We start from the raw sequence: 20844 nt of genomic DNA, 5'->3' as shown, positions 1-20844 counted from the left end.
ATGACCGGTTTCCTGGACGGTGGATTGGAAGGAGAGGCCGAATTAAATGGCCTGCCAAGTCACCGGATTTATCGCCTTCAGACTTTTTTCTTTGGGGACATTTGAAAAATAAATATTTTGCTACGAAGCCCGAATCTTCGCCAACGGATTACAGCAGAGTGCAGAAACATTACACCTGATATGCTACAAAATGTTAGAAATCGATTTTAACAAAATCTGTATTATTGTATGGAATCAAATGGGTAACATTTTCAACATTTGTTAATGTAAGGTTTTAATAAATCAGTTTAACGGCTAGTTCACTTTTTTTTACAAAACATGTTAAAAATAACAAACATTGGAATGTACTAACGATTGCAGTTGGCAATTTCAGGTTAATGTCTTTAACGCCGTTTTTTGCATTTTAGTCAAATTCAACAAATAGGGTATCATTAGAAAGACAGTTTTGTGCCCTTTCAAATGATATATCAATCGACCCCTCTTTACATTTAAAATTTTTGGGTTTAGCAAAATCGACGTGTCCCAGCATTTTTGAATTCAATTACAAAAAAAAAAGAGAAAAGCTAGGTCCAAACTTTTCGTTGGACCACTCTATATATATATATATATATATATATATATATATATATATATATATATATATATATTGTTATGGTATGATAATGTGTAATGTTTATTTTTATAAATTTTATTTTAAATAAAATCAGATTTTAATTTGGGCGCCATTAATAATTATTTGAATTTCTTTATTTTATTATGTTATTATTATTTTTTTTATTCTCAGGGTATTATATTGTGAGGTCAAATTAAAAAATTTTATTGCGATAAATTGTTATGGTTATAAGGTCAGATTATAATAGTTTTAAGACCGGGTCTGTTCTTTATAATGAATAAAATATTCAAAATATACAATTTCTTAACTAGCTATTACAATTATTTTATTTTACAAACATTCATTCATTCATTCATACTCATAATTACATTCATAAAACTAAATTATATGGAAATGTGAACTCAAATATTATATACTAAAGGAAATACTTAAACTTAATAGAACAGTACCTTAAGTGTTATGTTGTATTTTTAATTATTTTTTTTTTAATTGGAAATTGTTACGGCCTTGCAGAATAAACGGATACTCCGCTGTAGTTCCACTCCTGTTCTTTTCCTTTTCACAACTTCTTTATCTTGGAAATTGTCCCTTTGTGAGTATTCTCACTTATTTCACTTTATTTAATTGTTTTCACTAATTTCTTATTACTACACTTATACAATTATTAATTATCAATCCTTTGAATATTTTATGCCTTTTTTATCAAGATTTTAATTTTTTTAAATTTCAATTAAAATTATTTTACTCTTTTTTCTCTTGCCAAAAAAAAAATTTTTTTCTCGTTGTTGATTTTTTTCTTCATTCCTTTTTTCTTTTTTTAAACAAACTTTTTTTTTTCTTTTAACCAATGATATTTATTTTAAAAGTTAGTTACTAAATTGTCATTTCTAAATTTTTAAATTATTGTGACTTTATTCAAATAATATTATTCTATAATTTCTTTGTTGTATTTATTTCATTCCTATGTTATTAATTTTATCATTGCAGTTGTAAAAATTTTTATATTTTATCATTTATAACCTTAAAATTTATGTTGGTATGTCACACAAATTTTTGAAGTTGGTGCTCCTGTTTTTATCTGTCAATTTATGGATTAAATTCTTTGATTATACAGGATTTGTCAAAATTAAATAATAATTTAGAATATAGTGTTGGCCAAAACTTAATATAAAGAATGTTATTTATTTTATTGTGATAAACTGCTCTAAATAACCGAATAACAGAACTGAACTTATTGCTTTATTTATATCTTATTATTATTTAATAATTTATTTTGGATATATTCATACCATAACAATATATATATATATATATATATATATATATATATATATATATATATATATATATATATATATATATATATATATATATATATATATATTTATATATATATATATATATATATATATATATATTTATATATAATTTCTTATTTCTTAGACCTTTTGTTTATGTTTTAAATATTCTTCTATTTCAAAATTAGTTTTTTTTAAATAATTTTTTTAAAAGAAAGATAAAAATTGACGTTTCGACTAATTTTAAGTCTTTATAGAAATATTTAGCAATTTAAATATGTAAATGCAAAAGTAATGTGATGACCATCTGAGTTCGATCGACTCTTACTCTGAGCATCACAGAATTAACTTTAATGCTTCACTTTCTATAAAGACCTTAAAGGGTGCAAGTTTAAAATGACTCGTAGTGCTGCCGTGGGAAATGCCTATTATTGCGAGGTTTAGATAAGAGTTGTTTTTCAATTCTATCTCTTGTTTTTGGTTACAGAACCAGAATCGACAAGAAAAAACAGCGTATAAAGTGGAAAAAATTAGTTTTGATTAGGATGAAATGTGTACATAATACGTGCACACTATATAACTATGATATCATTATATCAAATAACACTTACCATTTTGTAAAAGGTTCGTATGTATTGTCTACTACTCGCTTCCATGGTTTGGACCAAGTTAGCAGTTGCCCAACTTTGGCCCAAAAACGATCTGGATGTTGAATGGACTCGGCATATACTGTGTCGTAACTTGCCAAAGGAAATGGTACTGATGTTCTGCTCACTATAAATAAAAACAATAATTCTTTCGATTCTCCAAATTTTTTTTTTCAATTCCACTAAATAGCGCATCGCTTCCCGATAATGAAAAAGCTTCGCACTTAAAAATATTCCTTATTTTCATTCGGAAAATTCTAAATTTCTAACTAGCTCTACTATCAAAGACACAAGGTACTATTACTACAGGGTAGTAGTTCAAACAACAGTGATTCCCGTCTCTACTTAAGTTTTGAGATAGACAAATAAAAACAAATATTCATAATTGGATATGGCTTTATTGTTTTTCTATTGTTTATCCATTCATTAACCAAGATGAATGTATCTGTAAGCAACTCAAGTAGCAATCGTATGACAATACGTGCGGGGGAGTACGTTCACTATTGAAAATGTCAAGCTTTATGATGGCAATATCAGATTTGACATATTCACATCAGTGTTGCCATATCTCAAAACTTAGTAGCATCCGTATTCAAGATATAGGACGGTGAGAAAAAAAATTTATATACATTTTTTACAATGTTGCCAAAATTAATGGTAACATTGTGATAACATTTTAGAGGAATATGTTTAGGAAGCTGATACATCACATGAATTTGTTTTTTTAATTAATTCTCGTAGGGGGCGTTAGTTACACAGTTCGTATCATAACTTTTCTAAGGTTAGATTTATTCAAAATTTCAAGTGAACTTAAACATCGTTCAATTCTACACCAAAGAGATTCTTTTGGTAAAACTTTTATAAATTTTAATAATGTACAGCGGTACGTCAGTACCATCCTTTTCACGAAGCAGTTCAGGCCATTTTCGACCCCCTATAATTTCGCTGTAGATTAAACTAGAAGCCTGTATTTCGAGTAACCAAGCAAGCAATGTATAAACACGGTATATTTCAAATTTCATTTAATTTGAGACAGTAGTTTAATAATTATAACTAGTCACTCATTGACTAACCGATCAACAAAACTCTAAGCCACTTCTAGTAGACATAGAAGCTTCAAATTCTAACACAATTGGTGGTTAGTGCATAAATCACAGGAAAACTAAAATATTTGGAATTTCAGTCCAGAAGATGTGATAGGCTGGTACGACTGTAGGTATATAACAATTTCCCATATGTAAAGCCTAAGCTATAACTATACAAAAAAGTCAGGGCCTCAGACTCAATAATGTTCTGATGGATATCGGTTCTGAGTATTCACACCCGATCAAGTTTACATGGCACTATCGAGAGTTACAAGCCTAGGCGGGTTACATATGTCGACTTTGGAAGTATTAAAGCACAGGAATCTTCAGTTTGTGGATACGATAGACTAAGAAGCATTTAGCGTCTCATTTGACCAAAATTGTAACATCTAAGCCATAAAGAGGGAATGGGCTTCGAGAAAAATTGTAGGTGAAGCTTAAGAAGTAGTACCGGAAAATAAAAAGAGATAGACTGCTTACCAAAATAAAAAAAAGCTGATAAGACACAGAGTGCGGTTTAAAAAATTCGTTGTTGGTATTTAAGAAGTAGAAAAAAGAGTCTATCTACAAAAAGAAATGATGACATCAAAAACATAACCAAGTCTCCCAACTCAGTTCTTCAACCAAAATATGAGATCCATGTAATACCAAGTCGGTTGATTTATTCAGTCCCTACTTGAGGGACCTTCTGTCTAAAGTTATTAATTAATTAATGAAACTCATAAGCAAAACATACTATAGTAAATAAGATTGTTTAGTTCGATTGCACAATCGCGCCGACTGAGCTGCAAGACTTGGTTGTTTTCACAAGTTTTGTTTTTGATGGTATTGCGTTTTCATGCCATAACCAAGTCAATCTATTTTATATACATAAAAGAATTTAAATATTAATATAGTCCCTATTGTTAGATATTGTTAGATTAGCTAATTACATAATAACTTAAGACAGAAGGTCCCTTAATGAGGGACTGAATAAATCAACCGATTTAAATGGATCTCACGACTTTTCACGTTAGAAGAACTGAGTTGCGAGAATTGTCTTTTTTTACAAGTTTATATTAGCCCAATTTTCGCTTATTTACAATACCAATACGTCAATGTTCAATAGTTCAAATATATTGAATTAATTCAATTTATAAATTCAGATTTATTGAAATAATTGTATATTCATGTATAGAAAAATCTTTAAACAAAATGATGTTTTATTCATTAAGTTGATTATTATCTATTGACGCAAGTATTTGTTTGCTCGTCATCATTAATAATATTTAAAAATAAAGCATAAAAATTGGAGAATACTGGGTGTAACATCTATAAAGTATAATTTGAATATTTTTAATGATTATAATAATTAATAGAGATCAAAAAAAAGTTTTAAGTGTATGATTCTAAGGAAGATAACCAAAAATATAAAAAATTCAAGCAAAAACCAAGGTACAGGAATATTGAGTAAAAGCATAAATTGATTATATAAGGTTGGCAACTAAGTACTTTCGGTATTTACTGATAGAGAGTCTGTTGCTTTATTTTTTGAATAACTTATGTTAGTGTTGTACTTTACCGTTTGTTACGTGATACTGGTCACATTGACGTAACTTTAGAAACAATTAGTGCGTGATTTTTTATTAAAGCTATTATTTGTGGGTGTAGAAACAAACATTTTCGGCATATATTACTTTTTTAAAGGAAAGAAAACTGCTGCGGCTCTCAAAGAAATATGTAATGTCATATAACTATTCGAGAGGTTGCGAAGGAGCTACATGTATCTCACACAACAATTGAAAAACACTTTGTCTTGGGCTAGTTAAGAAGCTTGATTTTTGGGTACTTAATGAATTCAAAGAAATTCAATTAACACAAAGAATCAACATCTGCGATATGCACCTTAAACGAAATGAAACCAACCCTTTTTTGAAAAGAATCATTACTGGTGATTAGAACATAGTTCGGAAAAGAATCATTACTGGTGATTAGAACATAGTTCGAAAAAGATCATGGAGCAATACGATGAACCAGCACAAACCCCATCGAAAGCTGAAAAACAACAAAATAAGCTCATGCTGTCAGTTTGGTGGGATTACAGAGGTGTTGTGTTTTTTGAGTTGCTTCCAATGAACCAAACGATAAATTCCGATGTTTACTGTCAACATTTGATGAAACTGGATGAAACAATCAAAGAAAAACGACCAGAATTGTCAAATCGAAGAGGTTTAGTGTTCCACCATGATAATGCAAGGCCTCACGAATCTTTGGCACCTCGTGGAAAACTATTGGAGCTTGGCTGGGAAGTGATGCCACATCTCCTATACAGCCCTGATCTAGTACCTAGCACCCTCTGATTACCATTTATTTCAAAGTTAGCAGAATCCTTTGAATGGTCAAACTTTCACAAATGTCAATGACCTACAATCGCATCTGGTTCAGTTTTTTGCTGATCAGGATCAGAAATTTTATGAGCGCGTGCAGAATAGAAAATATAAATTGATTAGAAAATATTCTTTGTTAAAAAATTCTTTTTATACTATAAAACCGAAATTCCTTTTTCCAATCCAATATAACCAAATTTAACGACCAGTAAATAATAAGAATAAGAATAAAAATCGATACATCTATAGTGAGAAGAGGAATATGTTTTGAATACTTTCCTTGTCTTTAATCCAGCCACAGAGTTATTGCTGATAAGACGTGCGGATGATTTGATGATCATAATTACCGCACGTATAATTGGGTACTAATCTAACCAAGCATAGACCTATAGAAGTTAAAGACAGGGGCATTGATCTGTGCCACTAAGTGGTTTGAGCGAATCACCCTTGTCAATGACGGACGTCAAACCATCCTGATATCACCCCAGTAGTTGGAGAGATTGATTAGTTCATATCGATGGCACCTAGTCCGTTAAGCAAATTCATATAATTGGTGCTACCGAAGTCTATAAGGCCGATATTTGGGGAAAATCAATGCGATTTGGTGCCCTACTTATGTCCAGTGCTTATCCCACTTTTTCTCGGTGTGCGAAGTAAGTGGGGTTGATCCCACACAATAGGTTAATCTATCCCTAAAACAAATCATCTAAAAGACCTTGAAGAGAAAGTCAAGTCAAAGGGAAATGGGAAAGAAAAGGTATATATCTCCCAAGCAAACGTGACTGCGTAGTCAAGAACAAAGTAAGTAAATAATTTTAAGATGTTAGTTGGTAGATGTTGTTGCATTCACAAGGCTAGCACTGTTCTGAATGTAGCTACAACTGTTGGTTCAGCTTACAAAAGTCTCTCTAAGGAAATCAGTTTAATAACGAAGAGATGTATGCACTGAAAGCAATTTCGAAAATTGCTTCAAAAAGTAGAAATACCGCTGGGAACCTTCTAATCAATCGAATGGGTACTTTGGAAAGATATAAATCATCTGATGATGATGCTTTTAGGGTAAACTTAAATAGGAGCACTTTATGTCATATGTTATATTATATAGATGACAGATCGAAGGATTGAAAAGTTTGCTAATAAAATAGCATTTTGTTATATTCTTAAATGTCATACAAATACAAGTCATTTCAAAGTTCCTGTCACAAAATCCACTATATTTTTTAACACAGAGCTCCTTTATAGAGAACAATTGAGCAAAACCTAGTTTTCTCATCTTATGTTGATATTATAAATGTTAAATATAAATATATAATGATGAAAGCCCCTTCACAGAAACAACTTTATTGAAAGCAGACGCCGATTATAAAGGCTTGTTACTTTTCAAGATTGTGAGTGGTTAAGTGCAGGAATATGGAAGAAATGATTTCTTGCCTCTATTTCCAAATAAATACATGACATCAGATTCATTATTTGAACTCAAATCTTCATCCAGGTGATTTCAAATTTTATTATAATTATGAATGAATTTCGAAATGAGATGAAATTGTTTGAATGTACGGCAAAAACATACTTTTCTTCAATCGCCAGAGAATATTATAAATTAAAATGATTTGAATTTGAGTTGAGTGACTATTTTTAAATTGATTTTTAAAAAGATATTTCCAAATATACGAGAATTCAACTGATGTCATCCATATTTGGAAGAATATACAGAATGCATAGAAATAGAAATAAATAAAAATGTTATACAAACGTTGAACAACATTGATTTATCAAAATAAAATCTTTTTATAAAGTTCTATCAACATCACTTTGAATATTGAATTTTGAAAGCTTGGAAAGTATTTTGATAAACACTTAAAGAAAAGTCGAAACATCAAATTTTATCTTTTTCCAAAAATTATTAAAAAAAAACTCATTTTAAAACAGAAGACACCTAAATTCAAGAATCAATATTCTGATTTTTCATTTTTATATTCATATCTCGACTCGTAGACGCTATAAAGCGATTATATCAACTTGAAGTTGCCCATTTCTTCCCGAATTTCTGCTGGCCATAACTCAAACAAATTTGGAGCAGTACTTCTACTCTAACATACTCAAGTTACCTAACAGACCACTAAATCACCATAGAGTAGTATCCTGAACCCGATCTTGTATTGAACCTTCAGATATCTAGAAACCTTCTGGTAGACTTACATTAATATTGATCTATGACTTCTGGATATGACACAATTGAACCTATATCAGTTCTACAACTTAATCAATTTTTTAATAGACAATAATTTGATTAACATTGCCAGAACCGAGGATGTCGATAGAGAAAGGCTACGATACTTACAGTCAACACAGTCTTAAACACAGAAGAGGTAAGAGTAAACAGTCCGAGGTACACAATAGGACAAAGTCAAACCTTTACGACCTAGCTCATCTAATTTACAATTCTCGAAGCTATAGCAATTAAAGTGATGAAAATGTAGAATGAACGGAATAATAAGAAAAGTGTTACCTGTCTAAATTTACTGTAGCTCTTGCCGTAATATGAGTAATGCCAAAGAAATAGGTAATCGTATGCTTAAATGTCATTTTTTGTTTGATTTATCTTATGTTAATTGTGTATACAGTTGATTACTATTATGTTTCGGGGTCATGAACGAATATGATTCGCCGATATACATAACCTTAAATACCCATGTATAATAGTACCCAAAAATACCTCAATTTCCCGGTATGTAACAAGACGTTTTATACAATCAGTTGATGTTTTCAGGCGCAAGAATTTGCACAGATTTATCGTATGTTAAATATTACCCGCGTTTGATTTCATACCACTTTTACAATATTGTAAGATGGGGTTCCGGTAAAGCAAAATGTAGGGCATTAAAAAATAAAGTTTATAACACAAATTATATTAGTTTTGTTTTGTGTAGTCTCGTTTCATATTTGAAAAAGTATTTTCATTTCGCGACATCAAAGTAATTTTATATTTTCTCCTTGTGACTTTTTGCTGTTCCTCGCATAAATTGAACATTTTCAGCTTCTGTGTAGCAAGGCATGTTTGATAAATAATTATGAATGCCAAACGTGTAACATGTATGTCGATTTATCGTGGGCTACCACTTAACAACTGGAAACGAATGTCTAGTTTTTCAAATAAAAGGAAAAAGGAGCTTCTACAAAATAGAAAAATATACCGAGCGCCTCAATTGAAAAAACTAAATTCATGTTTAATATGTCGTATATTATTTTATAAAATCGTTTTGATAAAATCTGTCAAGTTCGTTCAATTATTGTATAAAACATGTTTTTTAGTTGGGAAATTGAAGGAAGTGAATGAATTTATTGGGAAGAGCGCGATACATATACAAGAATCCTAAAGTAAACCGATTAATATTTTTTAAAAGATTTGGTATACCATTTAAAAAACTGGGGACGATGAAAAAACCCCCAAAACAAATTTGTAATAAAGTTATTGATTGTAGGTTCCCATGTTGGCTATCATTGCTTTATTTACTGCTGAGCGGAGTAGCTGAGTTGTTGAGTTCCTGAACCATTGACAGAGATTTTTTAACCACGATGCTGTGCACCAACCTATATTTTTCCTACCCTTTATTTTGCTATGAATTACAAAGTGAAGAAAGTTTACTTTCAATGCTTGCTCATCTCATGACTAGAGGACTATAATTTACGACGTTTTATAGTATTTGACTCTTCTTAAAGTTTTGTCTATCCGCTCAAGGGATTATAGATTTTTTCCAAATAATATAATAGTCAAATCACCAGAAAGAGGTTGTCATACAATTTTATTAATATTACCATAAAAACATAAAATTGTCTTAAACTTCACTCAACGTTTCCTTGAAATTCAATTATTTTGTTATTTGCCATGACCAAAAATTCACTTTGATGAAATACTGAGGTCAACCTTCTCGAATCCCGTGAGGGTTTCACACACTCCAATAACGACAAATTAACTTGATGACTGTTTCATGTAGGGTAAATGTTACCTTATTGGAGAAAAGAAATTGTTTTTATATCTTTTTGTATTTCACACAATTCCAATCTATGAACAGGAACCATAATCGCTCAGTTCCCGAGCTAGTTCAATTTTATCTTTGTTATTCCTCTTTTCACTTATTTTCAATACAATGCTTTCTTCACAGCTAACAGAATGAAATATGGAGGAATGCCCAGGTCCGTATCAGTGAGAGGAAGTATTCGGAATAAAGGAATGCAACTACGAATCGAATATTGATGTTTTTGTAATAAAAAATATTATATACTATAAATCAACCAATTGATTATAATTTGTTTTCTGTTATTCGAATCTGGTGCTTCATCTTCTTAAATATGTTAAGGAGCATTCACCATTACAAGAAGAGACATTGGAGGCAAAGTAGGAATTCATTTTTTATAATTTTCACAATTCGTCTCATTGTAATTATCTTTCTTCATGGTATTGAATTGAAAAATCCTTCATTGAAATGGTTCCATGAATAGCTAAAATTTTTTCCTGGAAGTCACACATAAATAAACTCGAAGTACTGATACCATGTTTTCTAATAGTAGTCTAAGAGTTTCTTTCATGGCTTTTGTTTTTGTCTCCCAACGAGGCCCATTTACTTAAACATTTCCCATAAAGAATCTGTATTTTCTATGTATCCTCTTCCTTTAATTTTTTGTTGCCATGGTATGTACAACTTTCTTAATCATAAACGTGTTTGTTATGATCATTTAGTTTTTGCTTTCCCTTTATATTCGAATATATTAGTGATCACTTCACAAGTTTGATAAATTCAGAAATTTTTTTCCTTTTAAACGTCATCACCAGCTCAATACGATATTATAAGAGAAATGCCCTCTTAGTTTCAGTCATTTTGTATGATTAGTTTCTGTATGAAAATCATAAAAGTGCGTTATTTTGAGAATTTTGATAATACAAAAAATTGACTATTGTGGTATTATTAAATATTTGTTTTTAAAAGGGAATAAGCCTTTACGTAAATGAAGTGGAGTTATAATCTATGCAGCGATCACTGCATCATTATTTACGAATGTAAAATTCTGTGCATTTAAATCAAGTATCAACTTAAATATTCTTGAAAAAGTGTACCAAATGGTTCTGGACTACCTTCGGATTAAGGTTTGAGAGATATTTGCATATCAAAAGATCGCATTTGTCTTATATGACTGAAAATTATGCATGTTATAAGCTATCCGTCCAATTTGAACTAAAAGTGCATTAGAATGAACTGTTTCCCATGCCTTTTTGACACGGTTGGAGCAAAATGAGTCGAATTTTTTTCATTTATTCATAACTGCAGACGAAACCTGGATCCACCACTTTCTTGAAACGAAATAACAGTTAAGACCTGCTCAGAAAAAGGAAAGACTGATTGGCCGGAAAAGCCGTTTTTTTTTTGGATAGATTATGTTAATCATGACTTTATTGGTTAAAGAGAGAAATTGCAAAAAACGATCCTATTTGTGAAAAAAGAAAGTGTTCTTTCTATCACGACCTTTTCAGTGATTGCCATAGCTAAAATTCACTTTAGTTGACTACCTACCATATTCAGATGATCTGGCCTCTAGCAACTTTTTTATGTCTCTTAATCTAACATTTTCTCTCACAGGAAAGATATTTTCATGAGACAAGAACGTTTATTTGTTGGTCAGAAACTTTTCTGGTAACCCTCAAAGTTTTATATTTGCTGCTGGAACAGAATTTGAATATTGCTTTGTCTCATACTGTACATTGTTGTAATAATTAATACTATTAAAGATTCCTGTGGGCTTTCTTCAATAGTTAACAATGTTTTCAATATCTTGTTTTTTTTTTCTAAATTTGATATCTCAGGTTCAATAAGACTGTTTCGAATTTACAGAACTCTCTGATTCCATTTTTATTTATATTAACTGAAAACTGTCACGGCCAGGAGAATTCTTATCGAATATATTACTTCAAAATGCGTTAACATTTTCTTATCATTTTAATTTTTTATAAATATCTTTGGTTCTTGTAAATGCTCATTTGGAACAAATTGAAATTTATATTGAAAAAGCCGTGAGCAGCAGAGCTCCATCACGAAAGTCGAATCTTTCGTCGAATGAAGAATTTAACTAATACACAAACAAATCTTTCCATAAAATGAATTTCTTGGAAATGTTAATAATTCTCAATCTTAGTTCTTTATATGGAAAATTTGCTATTCCTCAATAACTTTTCATTTCACAAGTTAACTCTCTCTCTTGAATGAAAATTCATAATTTCAATAGACCCGGTGGTCTCGAACCCTCTTGTTCCATTCCAATTGACAAAAAAGAAAAAATTGTCATAATGACAAGAAATTTCGAAAATGGGAAGTAAAAAAAATCACCCTAGCAACGATCATACTCGTATTATTCATTAAATAGGAGGCGGTTCAGTTCAACAATTACAACGATCAAAATGATTTCGGGCGTTTTGTGCTTGAAGAACTGAAGAAGAAAACTTGAGAAAGACAATTCTTCAATATCACCCCTACTTGCATGCGAAGTTCGAACCCTCTAGTTAAACTTTTTCTGGCCAAAAAATAAGAAAAATAATAAGAAAAATTACCTTAAAATAAAGAAGGGTGGAGATGGAAAGTTTCGACCTTAGACAGGAAATCATCTCGCAACTAATTGAACCTACATGCGAAATTTCATTTTTCAGTTGCTTTTCGTTTGACCTGCAGAGGTGAGCAAAGGTGAAAAACCACTTTTTTGCACTGCGACCCCTCGAAATATTCATCTGTTTTCAACCAAACTACAGACATTCGAAAAACCATCATAATCGTGTTCAGGAGGTCTCAAAACAAGGGAAAAATGATGTGCCCCCCATTTTTCTTCTAGTCATGCCTACCGTAATAGTCTAATTTTTCAAGGAAAAATTCGACTAAAAATGTCTAAATAACTAAAAATTATTCTAGTGTTCTAAGATATTGCATCTGATCTTTTTATGACCCTGTCCCTTCAAGATACGTTTTTACTTTTTGGCAGATAATTAAAGAGAAGCTACTTGTTTCTATGAAATAAAATCACTTATTACTTGAGTACCCACGTCTGTAAATGAATTTGTTCGTTTAAAATCACATTATAAAGCAGTTCCAAAATCCAAAGATCAAGAAATTTTACTCATCCTTCTTTATCTATGTATAGATAGTTGACTAAATCGGTTATTTGGAACATACCGTACAACATTCTTAAAAAGTTACTGAATTACTTTGTTAATAATTTTTATCCTAATTATAAAATTATTATAACTATGTTATTGGATTCGTATTGAATGCTCAAATTATGATCTTTGAAAGTTGCACATCCTCGTTTACCTCAAATCAAATTTAACCGTTCATTACCAACAATATTAGTGGGAAACTAAAATATATATGAGTTTGACATTTTTCACAGATGCTAATATGAAAACTCACCCTTGGTTTTTTCACTACGTTGTTTTGCATTGGAAATCATATTTTCATCTATTTCAAAACTTCAAAAAAGCTAACATCAGTTTTTATGATACACAGGAAATGACCGTAACTTATCTTCACTGTTAAATTTGATTCAGGTAGACACTTAACTTAACATACAATTCAAAATGCTAATAAGATAGTTAAAGTTCACTGGTGGTGTCAGGGTATATTAAATGCCGAAAAAATTATTTCACATAGAAAGTACATGATTACGTTCGAGGCATTTTGCACAATACTAGCAATATTTTGACATAAATTAAGTTCAAGTACCAAGGTTAATTTTTTTGCCATTAATGTCGCGGCATAAAGTTTTACCATGTGATCGAATGAACTTTAATATAAATCTTTATTATCGCCTTCAAAATAGGCAGTTTTCGAGCCAATACAAGCATGATAATGCTTAATACATTTTCCGTACATTTGTACCTTGAGCTAATTATTTTAAAGGCTTTAATAGAATCTAAAAGTCACAAGCAGCCATGCCTGGTAAATGCGGTGGTTAAGTGGTGTATGCATTGTTTAAAACGGTTAAGCAAACTTCCATATATATTTTAGAGCACATATTTTAGAGCTGCATATTTGTAAAAAATGAGAAAATCTTCTCACGTAAATCATTAACAGTTTTGGGTAGGTCTATACGCTGAAGACTTTCTCTTTCAACATACCCCATAGATATGTATCCAGTGGTGTAAAATCAGGATGGATATCTAAACATAGTTGGTCGGGATATAATGTCCTCTCCCAAAGTTTCCTGTAGCAATGCCTCTGCCTATTTAAAGTACTAGTTGTCTACAAAATGTTTCTGGTACCTATGACAAAACTTTTTGAGATCCTGGATAAATAGAGTCACCATAAAATTTCTATAACGTTCTTGATTAACAGTAATAGGTTTGTCATCATTATTCTCAATGAAATACGGACCAATCACACTGTGAGCTGACGCTAAATCGTGACACGGTCACTATGCAGCGATATTTGGAAAATAACATTGGGACTATAGAAAATAAAGAAGTTGTTTACTTATTAATGTGCGCAATTGAACTGTAGGCACAGTTTATAATGGTCACGCAAACATTTTCAAAAATATTTATTTCTACATATTCCTGAAAAACGAGAGAATCTTATCACGTAAATCATTAAAAGTTCTGGGTAGGTCTTTAGCGCCGAAGACTTTCTCCTTCAACATACTCCATAGATGGACATCCTATGAATAATGTATGAAATCGGAATGTATAGCTGAAATTAGATGTTCAGGAAATGATACCTCCTCCACAATGTTCAAACACTTATTTCGAGTATGACAAAACCTTCTGAAATCCTGGACAAATGGCTTCGCTGCAAAATTTTTATAACTATTATTCTCAATGAAATATAGACTATTCACACTGTTCTTGATATTATTAAATAAGAAAACGAGACAATCTTCTTACTTAAATCATTAACACTTCTGGATAGGTCTGTACCGCTGAAGACCTTTTCCTTCAACACACCCCATAGATAGGCATCCGATGGTATAAAATCTGGATGCTCTTCTCTTCCAAAAGTTTCCCGTAGCAATGCCTCGTCCTGTTTAAAACATCAGTTTTTCTCCGAATGTTCCTGGTTCGACAAAACCTTCTGCATCAAATTTTCTTAATTAACCGTAACAGATTACTTAGATACTCTAAGAATTAATATGGATCACTGTGTGCTGATACACGAAATCAGCTCCCGGTTAGCGGCTTTTGGAACATTACGTCCGGACCATGTAAACTAAGGATGTTGTTTGCTTATCAATGTCCCCCTTCCACTTTCGTTTAAAAACTATACAAACTCTACATTATTGAATAAATTTGGATAAAACTGGATCCTCGTACAGCATAGCCACAAATTGTCAATAATACACTACCGTGATATTCATATATTGGTTTTTCAATCGGTGTCCAGCTTGAATTCGGTAAAGAAATCCATCCAGGTCTTTCAGGAAAGATATGTTCCACTTATTTTCCTTCACAGCTCAAAACCATCGCAAAAATCACTGAATTGAAGTAAGAAATTTTTGGAACCGTTATAGTGAAAACACTGTACACACTTCTAGTATTAGTACTAGTACAACACCAACACAACAATTACACTGTGTGACGCGTGTTTCGATAACCAAGTTATCGTCTTCAGAGACTGGAGAAAGTGTTTACCTTCAGTGGTAAATCCGCAAAGTAGAACATCATTAAAAGAGTGAATTGAAGTTCAGTAAGAGTTTTTTCAATTCTGATTTTGTATCAATCAGTGTATATTCATTTATTCTCTTCGATGATGTGTAGTACCTATACGAGTATTTTCAAGTTCCATTCTTAGTACATACATAAATTTTATACCCAGTAGGTATCTCATAAACTATTAGGGAAGTGAGGATATCTCTTATTCACAAAGTTTGAGTTTTGTAATTAACCCCGTCATCGATCATTACTAAAATATCAATTCGTCGAGTATTGATTAAATATTTCAATTAATCTTCTGCAAAAAGTTAGTTTCAAGTTGAGAATTCAGTATTTCGAAGTGAAATGTCAACAACATATATAACTGTCAGATAATCGTTTACATTATTCACCGATTTATTCAATTATTCACAGATTCAGAAAGTTTTCACTATTTTGTGACAAATTTAGTTTATAAAACAAGTTACATGCATAACGTCTATATTCAGATCAATTCTCCTCTGCTATTTTGAAAATGTTTTAATATTTGATGCATAATAATTTATCCATTTCACACTGTTTCATGTATTTAGGAAGGTCAACATACATTTTTATTTTTGGTGTTATAGACGACTAAAGTTTTATACATACGAAGGTTGTCTGACCTGTCTGACAAAACATTTTCTGGAACATTTTGTAAGTAAATGGAAATTTTAGTAGTTTTGCTCACTTTGTACCAGTAAGAAGTAGCGTATCAGACATTTGTGGAGTTAGCATATCAAGGGAAATTCGGAAATTATGTAGTTTTTTCTACATAAATTGTGCTTGGAGAAATTTTTGTTCTTTTACAGTTTTTATAAAACTATTACAAATGATTTCTGGACCTGAACTTGTACCATTACATTATCGCAGAAAATCTTTTTTAATGTTAAAACTGATGTAATTCTACAATTAAATAACCTTGTAGGGAAAAGAAAGGCCAATTGACTACTTCACTAAATGCCTAATCTACTCGTATATAAAATAGAATCTTTATTTCCCTTGGTCACGGCATCATGCGTGAATGGCTCGGCTGGACCATTTTCGCTAATTTTTTTTCGCAGTTCTTATGAGAAAAAAACATTAAGAAATTCAAGAAAACTTAACAACTCTATTAACTCTTCAAATGAAACCTTGCCTGATGAAATTGCTGGTGGTTTGGCGCGCGATGGCAGATTTCGTGATATATAAAACATTTGTCAAAGTTTCTACATATAACAAGATCATTATTGTTATTTTCAACTTCTGTTTCATCGTTTTTTACACTAATAGGATTCAGATTTGTTAGAAATTGATTATTCCTATTATTGCTTCAAAATATGCAAAACTATGCACAGTTTCAAAACAGAATATGAAAAAACATATTCTAAAATAGTCAAAAGTATTATGGAAAATTTTATTTTTGGTTTTAATTTCAGGCTGCTTTGGCTATTAGTCTTACAGGGGAATGGGGAATAAAATTAACCAATACTAAAACCAAAGTCACTAGAAATTTCATAATCACAGAAGAATTCTACTAAATTTATAAAATTGTGGAAAGCTTCGTCCTTGCACGGATGCGATACGCTTCTTTTGAATTACTAAAATATAGATAGGAATGTAGAAAATAGCCCTTGGGAATAAATAAATTGGGCTCGTTGGCAAGAGATATAGCAAGACATTTGAAATTACCGAATTTGGAATTATAAACAGGCCACTATTTTCGAAGGTTCACCAATTTAAAATATCATCAAAAAATGAAATGGAATCGAATCATTCATTAGATCCTGAATACAACAATACTCTGGAAGCTTTCCTCATTAAATTCAACTTCGATCTTGACTAATATTTCAATTAACGAAAATGTATTGAAGCGAAACAACATGAATACATTTAATTTAAAATGTCATACACACATATACCCAAAGAATCTATTCTGTCCCTTTTTCCCGTTGCTCTCAATCTTCTATTTTATACTCTCCCAGGTGTAAAACAAGTTCCGAAGTATCTCACAATTTCATAGAATTTAGATAGAGGTTTCGTTCTCTACGTAGCAGAATCTCTGCACGCTGCATTCTCTGCTGAATCTAGCGTCTTCAGGTGTTTATTGACGCAACGATGCCCTAGAAAGAATATTTGCCCGTTTCAACCCGTGTAGATGGTTCCATTAACTGGCATTTTCTTATCTACTTTCTTTTCTAATATTCCGTAGCCGATTTCACAGAAATATTCCTTGCACTCAATGTGTCTCAGAACCTATTGGAGGGTTGCTTAATTCTTTTTGCCTGGCTTATTTAACTTGTCCAGGTATTCCCGAAGCAACTTATGATATTAGAGCTCAAAACTTAGATCGACTGATGTCGTCTATAGAAGTTGTATTAGTAATTCTAGTTGGTGAATCCATGTGCATATTTACCTGAAATGACTGAATATTTACCATGGACCTTCGAATGCCACAATCATTAGTAAAGTTGTTTTGTTGTAAATTCCAGAAAACTCAAAACTATTTTCTACTAGTTAAAAATTATAATTTAATATAACTAAGTCCTCGCTGGAAGACAAAATTAGGGTTCTGCCAAGAGCTGAATTACCCCTGTCATATCTTCTAATAACTCTAGATTTTTCAATAAAAACTAGTTCATTTGCATAAAGTCAGTATTCAATGATAGCAACTATCTGCGGGTACCCCAATTTCTCCAACAACAAATACAACTCGTCCGTTTTGTTGCGAATACACTGAATATTAACTAGAACCATTCTCATTTTACAGTCCTCAAAACTAATTGAGGATTCTGATTCCCCTTTAAACGCCTTGTAATCTAAAAATTTCTCCTATAAGAATCGGCAGTAAATTAGCGACTATTTCTGTCTTTAATTTATTTTTGGCGAATGGTAATGTAAGTTCTGAACTTATATCATGAAAATAATAAAATTTATAGTAAATTACCCTTAAACCTATGGGGTTAGCGGGCAGACTTGCGGATGCTAAAAATACCTTAACACTTGTGGAGAGGTAACCTTCAAAACAGACGTTGGCTGGTCATATAGATAGGCGAGAAACGATAAAATAGTCGGTGCCCTTTATCTAGACTTAATGTAACTATTTATCATTTGGCATGAAAAAATGAACAATATGTCGTTGGAATAATTATTGTTTTTTCTGAATACCAATTCGAATTCAATAGTCATAGTTAGGATAAGACAATGTGTCTCGGGTAAGTTTGTTAAGAATAAAATCGAATGAGCTACTCAGCGGTTGAATGCATCTTAGCCGGTAAGATCAGATTATTTGTAACATTTTTTGTCCCAAATGTTTTTTCGCCTTAACAGCTCGAAAATTAATTATTAGTAGAAAATATACCAAAAGTTAAATATTTTAAGCAATGAAAATCTTATATCTTATGAAGGTTCAAGCTATATCTAAATCTAAGTAGTTCTTCTCATACATAGTAGATACGAGGGTTATCTGACAAATTTCTGACCTCAACTTGTAGTTGTCAACAATTATTTCTCAATATAAGTCGGAATATATGTCTGCGCATTGATTGAGAGATTATAAAGAAGATAATACGCCTAGCAAATAAATGAGAAATTAGAAGGAGACTCTGCACCATCACTTACGACCAAAAAATGTTGGGTAGTTCAATTTACACGTGGCCGTAACAGTATCTAAAAACTGCAAAACTAGCGATGTTAAAAGTTCAACAAGGTGTATTAAACGACCTTCGGATTAAGGTCAGAGAGTTCGAACAGGCTACCGCCATATCATCTGCTATGTAATGACAGGAAATTACGTAAGCTACTCGAGCGTTGGATGCCGCATTTACACAATTTCTGTCTATGTTAAGACAAACATTCAACAGGCAACCCTTGTAGAATAGACATTAACCAAGTAAAATGAAGTATAATGTTTTTATTGCTACTCCTATATAAAATCTCTTTGTTGTGTCTTCGTAAGCTACTGAGATATTGGAATAATTTCGACTTATCTTAAAAAACATATATCTTGATACAGTATTGAATATCAATAGCAGACCCATTTTGTATTATATATTTCGACAAGTCAACATGCTTCTTTTTCCTCTTTTTTCCATAATAGGCCTGTCCCTTCTTCGATATCTTTCCTCATCCTGGTTCTAGGTTGTCACTCCACCTCACCATTTTCGTGGTCTGTGTTACAATTAAAGATTCATCGTATACTATTTTTATTGATCTATCGTCTGCCATTCGACTTATATGTTGTTTGATTGTCTGATATTTTCACTCCTTTTTAGAGTCCGTTTTCCCCGAGAACCGCCCAATAATTTTCATTTCTGTGGTCTCCAAGAATTGTTTCGTTTTTGATGTTTCTGGTCTTGTTTCTCATGTATAGATTATCATAGGACTGTTTGTCGCTTTGTAAATTCGTGCCTTTGTTTCTTGTCTTTCGTGTAATTGTTTCGTCATTTTCCGTTCTGAAAACATCCTGTGACCTTATTTCCTATAGCTATTTGTCCTCTTACCTACGTCTCCATAACTGGTTAAGTCAATTTCAAAGTATTCCAATTTTATTCTCTGTTGTACTATTTGACCTTTTATATCTAATTTACATCTAATGAGCTCTTTTGATGTTATCATGCATTTGTCAGTCCAGATAATCATATTATAATTTTTTTCTTGAAAAATTGGAGGTATTTAACACTTTCACTGCCAGAGCACGTGAATTGGCGTGAAATAAAACTAAAGGTAAAACCTCAGTTCACAGTTTGCAGCCGCTGATTTCGAAGTATCTAACCCGTTTATTATGATCATTTTAAAACAATTTATGAATTTCATTATAGGACGTATTTATTTTTTTCCCTTTTTGAAATTTTACAACTTTCTGTTCGTTAAGGTGAACAAATAGTTATTTATGATATGAGTGTTAAAAGTAACGTTTGTTTTTTGTATGTAGAACTATCCAATTTTGATAATAAAAGGCGAATTTGAAATGAAATTAAACTTCAAAATGCATTTTAATATTCAAAAAATCACAAAATCGTGTTAAATATTTTTAACACACTTTCACGTAAACATTCGCATTTAACACTGTTGACTGTCTTTAAAAGTGGAATTTTTAATGACAGTTGTACAAAAGTATATTTTTGTAATAAGAAAATTTGTAAACCGAAACT

The 20844-nt window shown here is 31.4% G+C and overlaps 1 protein-coding gene across 2 annotated transcripts in view; it reads right to left on the bottom strand.

The window, feature by feature from the left end:
• Nucleotides 1–20844, bottom strand: part of LOC130446343 (acyl-CoA synthetase short-chain family member 3, mitochondrial) — a 64981-nt gene that overhangs the window by 30960 nt on the left and 13177 nt on the right. The window contains exons 1-2 of one of the 2 annotated variants that reach the window (XM_056782542.1): nt 13458–13757; nt 2523–2685 (exon numbers count right to left, since the gene is read on the bottom strand). In XM_056782542.1, the coding sequence (XP_056638520.1) occupies nt 2523–2685; nt 13458–13497 (203 nt within the window). In that variant the 5' untranslated portion in view covers nt 13498–13757. Of the gene's footprint in view, nt 1–2522; nt 2686–13457; nt 13758–20844 lie in introns of those variants that run through there. The other variant, XM_056782543.1, reaches the window with a different exon arrangement.

Source organism: Diorhabda sublineata, chromosome 7 (assembly GCF_026230105.1).
Source record: "Diorhabda sublineata isolate icDioSubl1.1 chromosome 7, icDioSubl1.1, whole genome shotgun sequence".
Lineage (NCBI taxonomy): Eukaryota > Metazoa > Arthropoda > Insecta > Coleoptera > Chrysomelidae > Diorhabda > Diorhabda sublineata.
The sequence above is the reverse complement of the archived record's forward strand: the minus strand, read 5'-3'. Positions and strand labels throughout refer to the sequence as shown.